Consider the following 12,166-nt stretch of genomic DNA (forward strand, 5'->3'; position numbering starts at 1 on the left):
AATCTAATCGGGTAGAAAATTTCGTGGAGACGGCCTTAAAAATGAGACAAGTAAATAATAAATTTGTCTGGCCTCATCCTCAGCCCGGTTTCCATTTCAGCTATCCTTGAATCTGTAGAAACTGGATTTATATACGTACATATGTACATATGCGGTGTGTCTGTCTGTCTGTCGGTCTGTCTACGAGTCGCTATCCATCGCATTGTCTCGTGCAGTGTAATCTCGCAGAGCACGCGATTTCATAAATCTCACGGGTTGCGGTTGGTCTGGTTGGTCTCCGCCCTTTCGAAATTCCACTTTGATATCGTTTGCATTTGATGTGATAATAATTTTGATATCGAAAATTAGAGATCTCGTGCCAGGAAATATCGACGAAATGGAGAAAGTGGAGAAAGTACGAGGGTATATGTTCCCATTGTGAGGAAGACATCAATTAGGGGACGAAAATAAAGGATGTAGTAGATTTTGGACTTCTGCACTCTTAAAAAAGTGGCATATTTCGAAATTAAAATTCAGAAAATGCGATGCTCTACACTCTAAGAACTCTCATGTTAAAATAAAACCAGGTTGAATCCATATATGACTGTACCAAAGTGGAATAGATGACCCTGTGGTACTAGCTCGGTATAAAAATTTTACCATACCCGTAGCAAATTTTTTGCGGACCGGTATAATTTTTTTACTACCAAGCGGTAACAACTTTAACATCGAGAAATAGCTTTCTGACTATACCAGATTTCTAAGAATGTATCTTAAACTCGATGACATCTTATCTGCACACCACCCTCTCCAGAACATAGAGACACTGCGGCGTCTACTTTCACTTGACTGGTGAAAGTGATAAGTTATAAGGTTTATTATCTTATCCGTAGAATTATACTCCTACAGTTAGTTAGTTGGGTTTATTTCCTCTCTATATTTGGTGACTTTATTATTTTATGGTTACATTGCCTCCTCTTCTGTCTCTCTTTCTCTTATACTGAATGCGTCTCTGCCTCGTCTAGACGATGACACGTTTTTCCGCTTTCCCCAGAAAAGAAGAAGGGAAAGTTGTGGTTGGTCACAATTTTTTTACCAGCTAATCCTACTTACTTACTCGAGTCGAGAAAGTCAGATTATGTTTGTGACGAGTATGTCGATTTGGAGAAAGGGCTAATCTTGCGATGTGTGGAAAACTAGGCAAAAGTTTGCATAATTAAAATTTCGTCCTGGGAAAGTCCCATGTGGAGAAAGTGGCGGAATTGTAACGTGGGAAATTTAGATTTTAAATGAAATACTCAACAAATGTAGCAAAATTTTAGTTAACTGGTCATATTGACTAAGGTTCTTTGAAAAAATAGAGACAAAAAAATCTTAGGGGTTATCTGGCAAAGCTTGTTTATGTACTTCACAAATAATTCTATAAAAAAGTTATATTGTTGTCCCCATTTTTTGACCAACAGACGCTTTTATTGCTAGATATAAAAAAGTAAATCTGAGAGGTTATCTGGCAGAGCCTGTTAACATGTTAAGAAGAAAATTTAATTTAGACAAAATGTTAACACCTTCATCTCCTACACATTTTTTTGAAGAAGTATTTTTTTGCATGGACAGCCTTACTCATTTTAAAAATTCGTTCAGTTTTTGACGAATTATCGTAAAACCTTGAACAATTTCAAAAAAAGGTCGCGAATTTTTAAGCCGGTGTTCCTAACCTACTTTTTTCTTGACTTGTGTAACCACGGTTTGCATTCATATGTACTTATGTAACGTGGTGTATGCTATGTACTTGATTTGTGACCAGCTTAGCTTGGAGAAAGCCCTCTGGGAAAGGATGAAGATAAATAATATATGGAAAAGTTTCTCTATCTTGTCCACTAGTGCTGAGTAGCTGCAGCTCAAGAGGGACTCACGTACAAATGTTGCGTCGTAGTTCAGTAGAAAGCAAGAGATTTGCTTAAAAATGGGAAACTTTAGACAGGTCGAGTTTCTCCTTGTCTCAGAAAAATTATGCTTATCTACTACATACCTAAAAAGGTGAGTTTTTCGGTGCAGTTGTGATCAATTTCAGTCTCCTCTTGATAATAGGCCGGCCTCTACATGAACGGATCCTTTTTGTCTTTTACCTCATTAGTCACAAATTTTTTGGTATTTTTTGTTTATATTTTATACGATCTTTTATAAATTTCCGTGATGATTTCCTGCTCTTTATGTGTCTTAGCGTCTTTCAGCGTATAAATATGTGTGTGATGTCGTCTGTTAAAGCTATTAACTAGTGTTTTTAATGATGATTAGAATTCTTTTAATCAAATTACGATATGAGTTAGTGTAAAGTCGACAAATCAATTTTTCTAGACTGTGTACTAAGAAATTGAGTAATGAAATTTTATACCGTTCTGAACCTACCCAGCCAGCCTTAAATTAGGTTAGGTTAGTTTAGCAGTTCAGCCTGAACGTGTATTTAAAAAATCTATAAACGCAGCTGACTTTGTAAATTTATCGTATCCTCGACTTGACTTGAAACACTGTTCCTACAACTCAGCAAGATTGCACATAAACGTTGAAGTGAAAGAAAGAACACGTAACAAATTTTACGGAATGTTCTTTCTTGTCCCTTTGTTCTTATCTGGTCATGCAATCACACATTTTACTTTCTCCATCCTCTCTCTTTCTCTATCTGCAACCAGACGTGTGTGCATCCGGTCTCTTTTTGCAACTTTCGTGTTTCTTCACAATCGTCAGTCAGCCATGGCCGAGGGGAAGTGGCGTGACAGTTTCGAGAGTGAAGAAGGAAAAAACACGTGCAATGTTTTTTTTGTTTCTGGCAAAAAAATGTTGCAAAACCATACATGCATACATACATAGAGAAAGAACTGACTAGCTCAATTTGCAAAAATTTTGCAAAAAAATACTCGCAAATTATTTAAATGGGGCATATATAGTTCAAAAATTACGTTATATAAATTTTATGTCGAATGCTACTGAACCTTTCTCTTTTAAATTCCACCTCATTGTTAATTTTTTGAGAGGAAATTAAGAAATAAAGATCATATAAATACTTCTGAAGGTTAGTTTGTCACAAATTTTAAAAGTCCAAATTTGTGAAATTAAAAACTACTAGCGTCACAATTTGCATATGTTATTTAAATTTACAGCGAAAAATATGCTTATCTTCATTTTGTATCTTTAAATTTCCACCGTTAAGTACGGGTACGGTACGGTTAAGTACTTTTTTAAAAGAAAATTTGTAAATAAATATTCTTCACATATTTTTAAAGGTTAATTTCTCTCGATATCTTAGAAGTAATAAATTACGAAAATCTCGATTGAAAAAATTAAGTTAAATCTTACTCGAAAAAATGTGACTCGTTTCCCACCCAATCAAAATTACGCTAAATTATTAATTTTTTTTCCGGGAACTTAAGAAATGAAGATATTTTCATATTTTTTCATTAGAATGGAATGCTCGCTGTAAGAAATATGCGCTTATTCGGGAAGGTCTTCCTTTTCATCGGGCTACATAAACGAGGTTAATTTCCGGAATCTGTTGAATGCAATCTGTAGAATTTCACTGCTTTCTCTCCACTTTCTCTTTCACTTCAGGCGGCCGGGCGAGATTTGACTGGTCTGATTGCATTACGTATTCCACTCCGGAACTTGAAACGATTCATATTCCGACAACTTTCTATCAACGGGATGATTTTCAGGCTGCTTTTGTTCTTCAGAGTCAACTTTTTCAGGAGGGGCCGTTCATAAAGAACGTGACTGCAGAGTGGTTCAGGTTCATCAAACTTCTACCGCGGAACATGTGAGACTGATGGCCAAATTGGGCGGTAAAATTGATCACGTGGTTTGTGAATGGTCCCCAAGCTATTCAAAATTTGGCCCTTTGTCGTCCGTCCACTTGTGATAAGTGGTCTGCTCTATTTTTCATAATTAGCATTCTCTGTGAGAAGGGGGTCCTTAATTAGGACAAAAGTGTGTAGGTCATTGAGATGGTTATGGGTTTCTCTAAAATTAACACATCATGAAACCATAACAGTTAACAGGTGAACAAGGTTTAATCAACGTTTTTGACAAAATTATTTTAGCAGAAATGCAAATACCGGGCGAAAGTTTGGTAAAAATGAAAGTGGAATTATATCATGGAGAAAGTTGTGCTTTCTCTTCGAATGTTTTGAGGCAAGTGTAAACATTTTCTGAAATTATTCTGCAACAGTAAGTGCTCAATCATATTAAAATTTAGTACTTAATAGGGTTCAGAAATTAAAAAAAACTTTTGAATTTTGAATCCTAACAAAATCATGAACACGTAATGGAAAGTCTTGAAATCCCGAAGGACAAACAATACATACTTACTAATCATGGGCTCACTCCTCACTGTGCAATGTTAAATTTAGAATTTATAAAAACTCAATATGTAACTGTATTTCCAAAATTATTCTTTTTGAATTTTCTGTTTCTTTTTTTTGATTTTCCAATCTATGTATTTACTTAATTCCTCTCCCACGATACAATTTCCAGTCTAGTGGATAATACTTTCTCGTCTCCACTTTTCACGGGATTAACGACCCTCTTTCTTTAACTTGCATCAGATTTAGATATCGGTGGAACGAGGGCACATGGTTGACTTGGGGTGCTCGTTGTCCTGTCAATAATGGAACCATCTGCACAATCTCGCCCCTGTATCAAGTATTGTTTACTTTGATCTTCTTGGATGACTGAATTACTGCAAACAAATGGAGTCTGTGCCACAAATTATTTGCACTATTCGTCCTAATTCCTTTAACTTGATAAAAATGTCGTGCTTTTATATAAGATTTTAGGCGTTCTCAAGCTAACTGTGTATAACACTTCTTGCAAATTTCGCATGCCGGTGCACTTCTATATAAGATTTTGCAAAATTTCGCAACCCAACTTACTGCCAAATTCAAAGATATTTGATGAAGACTTTCTCCTAGAATTGGTTGGATTTTGTTCACAAATCTCAGAACTTTCTGTTATATATTTATTCCCACAATTTATTTGCAGATTACTTGCGACGAGAAATACGTAAATAGTACGTTGACTTGCTCTTCCTGTTGTGCAAAAACATATTGGAAATATTTTAGCATGAAATTTCCTCCATCTTTAAACTAATAAGTTTTGCTAAAAATATCTAATTCCCTAATTGAGTAAAATATCTTTACATTTTAACCAATACTACAAAACGGTTGCTCTTTGAGCTGTTCCCTTTCCAAATTTATGTTCAAAGCCTCTCTGGAATTTTTTAAGTAATCTACTAATACGCGTAGGAGTATCTTATATTTAATGCATAAAGTTTACTTTCCCCGAGGAGTTAGACAAATTAATTGGAACATTTCTGCAATATTTATGTTGTCCCTTCAGCGTCTCATTTCGTTAATTGGCACAATACACAAACATGTTTTATTTAAGCATACATAACTCAAAAAATTGTATCATCCATCCGCCAAAAGTTTATTTAGTTTATGTAACTCGTTGTAAATTACAGGATTAATTATGTTTAGGGCAAGATTTATGTGGAACTTGCTCAATTAGAGGATCCTCTTAATCATTTAAGTGGGTTAGAATTAGTGCAAGCCAAATCTACTTTTTTCATAGTGTTCCTTTTTCTGTTGGCATGCTAAATATCGTCCCAAGATTTTGCAACACTTTGGCGTGTCAAGTACTACATTATTCATAAAGTCTGAAAAGTGTCGCATTTATTTGCTTGGATAAATAAGTGTTTCCAAAATATGGAGTAAGATGCATGGCACGAAGATTATTTGTGTGAACATATGCATTTATTTACAGTGTTAAAAACCTGGTACATAGAAGCATATATTTACAAATATCCTCAGTACTGGTATTGATTTAGTCATAGCTTCCTACCTGAGTGGTAACAGTTTCCCTTTTGGGTGGTAAGTTTTTCATTACCACAACACTACTAAACTGTAATGCGCATTATTACCTGTGTCGGTAGAGTTGCATACAACTTTAAGTATATACAAATGTACTCCCGTCAGTAATACTTTAATACCAGTTTTATAACAGTGTGAATAGATGAAATTGATTTTTTTACTAAGCAATGTTCTTAGTAAAAATGTGTTCATTACAAATTTTTACCAAATTGGTTAGAAACGTATTCAACAGGTTTGGTAGTAAATACAATAAAATTATTTATTCATCACAGTCCAACGGTCGAACGGAGAAAATGATTCTCAGATTACAAATTTATACTGAAAAATATGTTGAATTCGGACAATTAAAATTGTTTTTATGGAAAATGAATTTAATGTTTATATGTATCTTCTGTCGCGGTATGCATTTAATTTTTATGAATTTTGCAATCGAATTTAGCAAAAACTAGATATTACATAATTTTGACAGAAGCTCAAAACTTTTGTATCTGACATGTAAATGTAACTATGCATGTAATATATTTAAATCTATTTATACGTAAATGTTAACTGAGCGCTTATTTGAATAAAACTCTCTCTTATCTCAAAAGAACAACAGATTTAGATTGGATTTGCTTCTGTTTGAAGTGCAATTAGATCTGGTCGACTAAATACATAAATCGGTGGATTGAACAATTCCTTTGATTACGAAAAAAAACTGTGTAACTTTTGAAGTTACACAGAAATTCGTCAATAACAATTTATTCAAACAAAAATAAATCAGTGAAGCTTAAGCAGTATTAAAAGGACATACAAAACTGCGCATTTAGTTTGCACTCTAAGAAATCGGATGACAAACGTGATTTATCCGGGATTGTAAATGGGATATATCGGTGGGAAGTATGATTCCCTTTGATGATAGATGGTCACTGAACCAGTGGTGGGTAGTGCCACGAGGTTATTACCTAGCGGTGACACTTATCACCCACGGTTAATTAAATACCATGTACTGACTGGTCAGCAATAATCCAGTGGCCAAATTTCTTAGAGTGTGTAAAGTAAGACAGACATCGTATTTGCACTAATGATGCACAAATGTCATAATGCAGTTTATTTACGTGTGACTGAAATTAGATTAAATTTAATTGAGCTATTATGTTTGCGAATTAAAAGAGAACATTTACAAGAGTTGCGTCCAAACCGAGTCTGCGAATTTAATTAATTTTATTGACATGAAAAAATTCATTTAAATTTCAAGTTAAAAATGCATCAAATGATTCAATTATTGCAAATCTGACTTCGCAACTGTGTCACGTGATGGGATGAAACTCTGTTATATAATCTCAAATAACCCACCCACATATTTATCAGTAATTTATGCAGCTTTTCCATTTTATAAGTTGAGCTTCCATAAAATTTGCAAATTATGAATTTTTAAACTAGATCGTACATAATCTCGAAAGCGCACAAACAAGAGAAACCAAATCAACCCATAATTCAATAATCGAGCATCAAGGACTCAGAGAAGATGGCGATAATGTAATTTGGTCGATCTAGGTTGATTTTTTTTCAAATTCCCATTTTTCATGTTCCCAGCTCCCTGAGTGAATTGAATTCGGATCCTGAGGAAAACAAGGTGGGTGGGTGGATGGTTGGTTGGTTGGAGGAGAAAGTAAGAGACTGGATTTTGGTGATAAAGGAAGCGATAACTTTTTATTGTTGGGGCACGTTTTCACTATTAATTTTCATGGATCAATAATGTCACCTTATGGACTTCCATTCAAGTCTTATACGGAAAGAAGAATATGTTCCCACAGATTTGGATCGAAATAGCGCTGTTCGATGCATCTTCAAGTTTTGAAATTTTACAGGGTTATGAATACTGCAAATTTTTGAATTTATGTGCACTTTGAAAATCTGGTATATGTAGTCACGCAGGTATTACAAATATTTCTATGTACTCAACTTGCTAAAATTATATCGGTCCACTAAAATTTACCACCAGTATGATAAAATTTTACTACCGAGCTATTATTACATACACGGAATTGATTACTAATCTAGACCACGTTAGTATAGTCATATTTATATGAATGGTTTGGTTTTATTTTAATACTGGATTTCTAAGAGTGTACGAATTATGACGCACTTATTGTTAGATTAAACCCTTCATTCATAAGATCACCGTTACACGCAATAAATTCCCTGGGAATTTATACCAAAAATGTTTTAAATATTTTCATACCAATGCTTTCAGTTCAACCGTTGTGAAATCATCAAAGGAGAAAACGGAAACGTATTTATTTTACATAAAGCTAGAATTTCATAACAAATACGAAACTTCCATCAGGGACGGATTTGCTCAAAACAGAAACGAACCTAATCCTGTTGCTTTTTTGTTCTTTCGTTTGAAACAATTCCTTCAGAAATGTGAAACTTTATTGCAGTTGAACATTTTTAAATAAATGGCATAATTTGACGTGGCATGGATAAGAAAAATGGATATTTTCGTCTTGCATAGTGACACGAATTTCTGCATTTTTGCAAGTCTAGATATTGTTCATAAATTTGAATGATTTCTGCATGTATCAATTTTCCATCAGAAGCAGATGCAGTTTCGGATGAGAAAATGAAATGCACTTTTTCATAATTTATTGCAAATTATCGATACATATTGCAAATTTTAGGCAGTTTTTCTACACTCCTAGAAATTCAGCATCAAAATAATACCAAGCGGTATGCATACATATGTATGTGATTCTACCAAAATGGTAATGATAAACGATACCATGTAGCAATAGTTCTGTACTAAAGCTTTATCATATTTACCGATATGGTAAGGGTGGACCGGTATAATTCTAGCACCAAGCGGTAGTAATTTTAATACCGAGAAATCAATACTTGTCTGCTATCAGGTTCCTAGCAGTAAATGATTTTTTAATTAATTTTCACGCCTACTTTTCATCAGCTGGTGCAGTTTCCAATGAAAAATGATCTCTTAAAATACACTTTTTAATAATTCATTGAAAATTATCAAGCAAAAATAAAATATTGCAAATTTTTTGCTATCTATCCTGAAAATTGCATAATTACATCATTCTCCCACGAAATTTTGAATTTTCATTAAATTTCCATATTGCCAAAATGTCCAAGAAGACTGCAGTTCTTATCGAGTTCTCAAAATCTAATCCTCCCTTCAGTCATGCCAGACTGCGACGGAGAAGAAAGTAAAAAGAAAAACTGCAGTAAAAGGGAAATAAGGGCGTAAAATATTGCAATATTGGGATCCTGGGTGAAATTTGCATCTTTCTCATCTCATCTCCTCCTCGATCGACGAGGTCCCCCGCATTTTTTACGAGGATGGACATGCCTCGAATTTTTTTTCTTGGGAGAAATCTGATTTGCATAAAATATGAAACCATAACCAAGACCAGGATTTAGCTGGAGCGAATAAGATACAACTAATTTTGCGGTTGAGTTGCTCGCATCATATTAAATTTTGTTTTTGACGAGAATATGTAAATAATGATGGGGATGGAACGTAGGAATAATTATTGCGGGAGTGCATTCATAGGCCGAAAAAAATTTGCAATGTACAATTTTTGCAAAATTATTATGCAATCGTATACCTTCTTTATTTTTATTGGTTTAAGTTTGAAGAGCGGCTCGCCATTTACAAATCGTTGCAAATTTACGCATTTTGTGAAGTTTTGAATTTGTCGAAATTTAAGAGTTTCATATTTTTAAAACTTTATGTTGTTTAGATCCGTAGAAATTCTGAATTTAAGTTATGTAAGTTCATGTCTAATTTCTTCGAAGTATATGAAAATTTTCCAATTTTGCAGTGCTTGGTATTTCACAAACGTATCAATTCAATTCAATTTACAAAAAAAATTAGCATGGTTCTGATTCGCAAAAATTTGGGAGTTCAATTAAACGCTTCAGGTGTAATTTTGCATATGTATAAACGAAAAATTATTTGGAATGATACCGTAATTAATTCCAACAGTTGTAAATCAGTAAAATCGCCATTTTCGTTAAGTTTATTACAATCCCAAACCCAAATTGACAAGTGTGATTTGGGTAAATTTGCAAACTAAATATGATTTTATGTAACAATTTATTCTAATTTGTCCGATTACGAAGTTCCGAGTGAACTTTGTTTCCTCCCCTAATAAAATTATTGTTTTCGTCTATACTTTCGCCAAATTATTTACTTTGCTAAATATTGCCTGATGAGAAACGCTTGTCTCTCACTTTGTCACAGTTACACTAATTTTGGCACACTGAGAAATCAACAAATGTCTGATTACCGTCTTCCATCCGCCCACTCGCAAACTTTCTTGTTGTTGTGCCAAATTTCTTAAATTAAATGAACTCGAGATCACACTTGACAAAAGATTACGCCGAGTCGACAAAACAAGTCTGTTTAAATTAGAATTAAGTGAGTAAAGAGCACAAGATGAGAAATTAGGTAGTCACACTAAAAGACAAATGATGATAATATATGCGAGTACATATGTCACGCAAAGTTAGAGTCTTAAATTATGGAAATTATGAAACTAGAGACAAAATTAAGCAAGTTGACAGACGCATAACTTATGTACACAAACTTAAACTTATCTATTTAGGTCTCATATTTGTCTTCATAGAATACTATACTAATTTTAGGAATATATTTCTGGAAGGTTTGTTTTTCAAAAATTTGCAGATTTATTCGGCACACAATTGTCTGCGAAAAAAATGACGCATATTTGTATTAGAATATTAAACTAAGGTCAGAAATATAGATTTCTGGATCATTTGGTTATGACGAAATGCATATTCAAAAAACTTGAAAATTTATTTTACACAATTTTTTATGCAAATGAGCACCGATTATTTGGCTGGTTTGACATTTCCAATTTTCTAACAGTGCAGCCAACTTTGCTCAAAACCTTGCACTTATAAATTTAGCTTTAGATTTAAAGTTTTAGAGAATAAAGAGCTTCCAGATTAAAGCAGGTTTGAATAACATATGTTATTGAGTAGAAAGTGTTTTTGACAATTGTTTATGTATTCCGAATTTAAATTAAATATTGTTGTACATTACTGCGAAATACATATTGCAAAAAATGTGAAGATAATTATTATTATTTACCACGATTTTGCACCTATGTACATATCCCACACTCACAGCTACCATTTGACTTGATTCATATCTGAACTTCCATCAAGCCAAAATACTCGTCTGACAAGTTTACCAATAACAATGAGACTTATGCCAAAACATATGCAAAAATCTGTGCCAAAATTCTTATCACTCACCCCTCATATAAATATACGCCGTCCCCTTCATATTCGGCTGATTGAGAACGACCAGATTCAACACATTTCCAACAATCCCAAGAGCACAAATACTCGGCCAAATTATCCCATAAGTCAAATACTTTAATTCCTGTATCGTTCCGGAATCGTCACTCGAATTCGTCACGGATAAGTGACGTGCCGAACAAAACGGTAGTGTCGTCATCATCGTCGTCACTGACGGTGTCATCACTGTCGTCGAGTAATCAGTCACATTTGAATACGGGTCAAAAAAATCAAAATCACTAATTGTCGGGTAAAACTGTGTCACTTCACCCATAATTTTTTTTGCAAGGGGGTAACTTGATACTAAAATATTAGAATCTGGTCAAGCTGAGAATTACAACTTCTCCACTACTGTTTTTCTCTTCGTTAAGTTATAGATTACATATTTGCAAATTTGCAAATAATTTGCATGCGTCGCGTCGCCTTATTTATCTGTTTCTTTGTAGAGGACAAATTCAATGCATAACTTGTTTTGTTGACGGTGGTTGTGAATTAGATGCGTATGTAAAATGAGAGATGTGAATGTGTTGAAGGGAATTTGAGACTTCTTTTTACCAAAGATGAATGCGAAAACTGGTTGAGAGTGAGAAAGGTTTGGGTTTGGTGTGACCCTGCTGTGGCGAGAGGTTGACTCTGACTGAGGCAAGTTCTGGATGAGAGTGGAATTTTGTTGGATTGGGAATGTTGAGATGGATACGTGCAAGTGAGGCATGAGTGCATAGTAAGGAAAATAATACGTGCAGAAATATGTAGCAAATAGGCAATAAGAATGAATGCATACATATGCACATTTCTTGAGTATGTTGCAGTGCATTGTAATTTATAGTAGATCATATTTGCAGTGTAACTAATCCAAAGTAATGACAAGGTTAAGAATTTTGTGCATTGGGCGGACTCACAACAACGGTGGAAAAATAAATATGATTCGGAGATGT

General features: G+C 34.1%; 1 protein-coding gene across 1 annotated transcript in view; it reads right to left on the reverse strand.

Moving 5' to 3' along the window:
* LOC110855588 (probable G-protein coupled receptor B0563.6) overlaps nt 1-11,855 on the reverse strand; it is a 30,577-nt gene extending 18,722 nt beyond the window's left edge. The window contains exon 1 of the mRNA XM_022103995.2: nt 11,187-11,855. Coding sequence (XP_021959687.2) covers nt 11,187-11,505 — 319 coding nt within the window. The 5' untranslated portion in view covers nt 11,506-11,855. The remainder of the gene's footprint in view (nt 1-11,186) is intronic.
* Nucleotides 11,856-12,166: the final 311 nt, after the last annotated feature.

This window comes from Folsomia candida, unplaced genomic scaffold, assembly GCF_002217175.1.
Source record: "Folsomia candida strain VU population unplaced genomic scaffold, ASM221717v1 Fcan01_Sc013, whole genome shotgun sequence".
NCBI classification, from domain to species: Eukaryota; Metazoa; Arthropoda; class Collembola; order Entomobryomorpha; family Isotomidae; genus Folsomia; species Folsomia candida.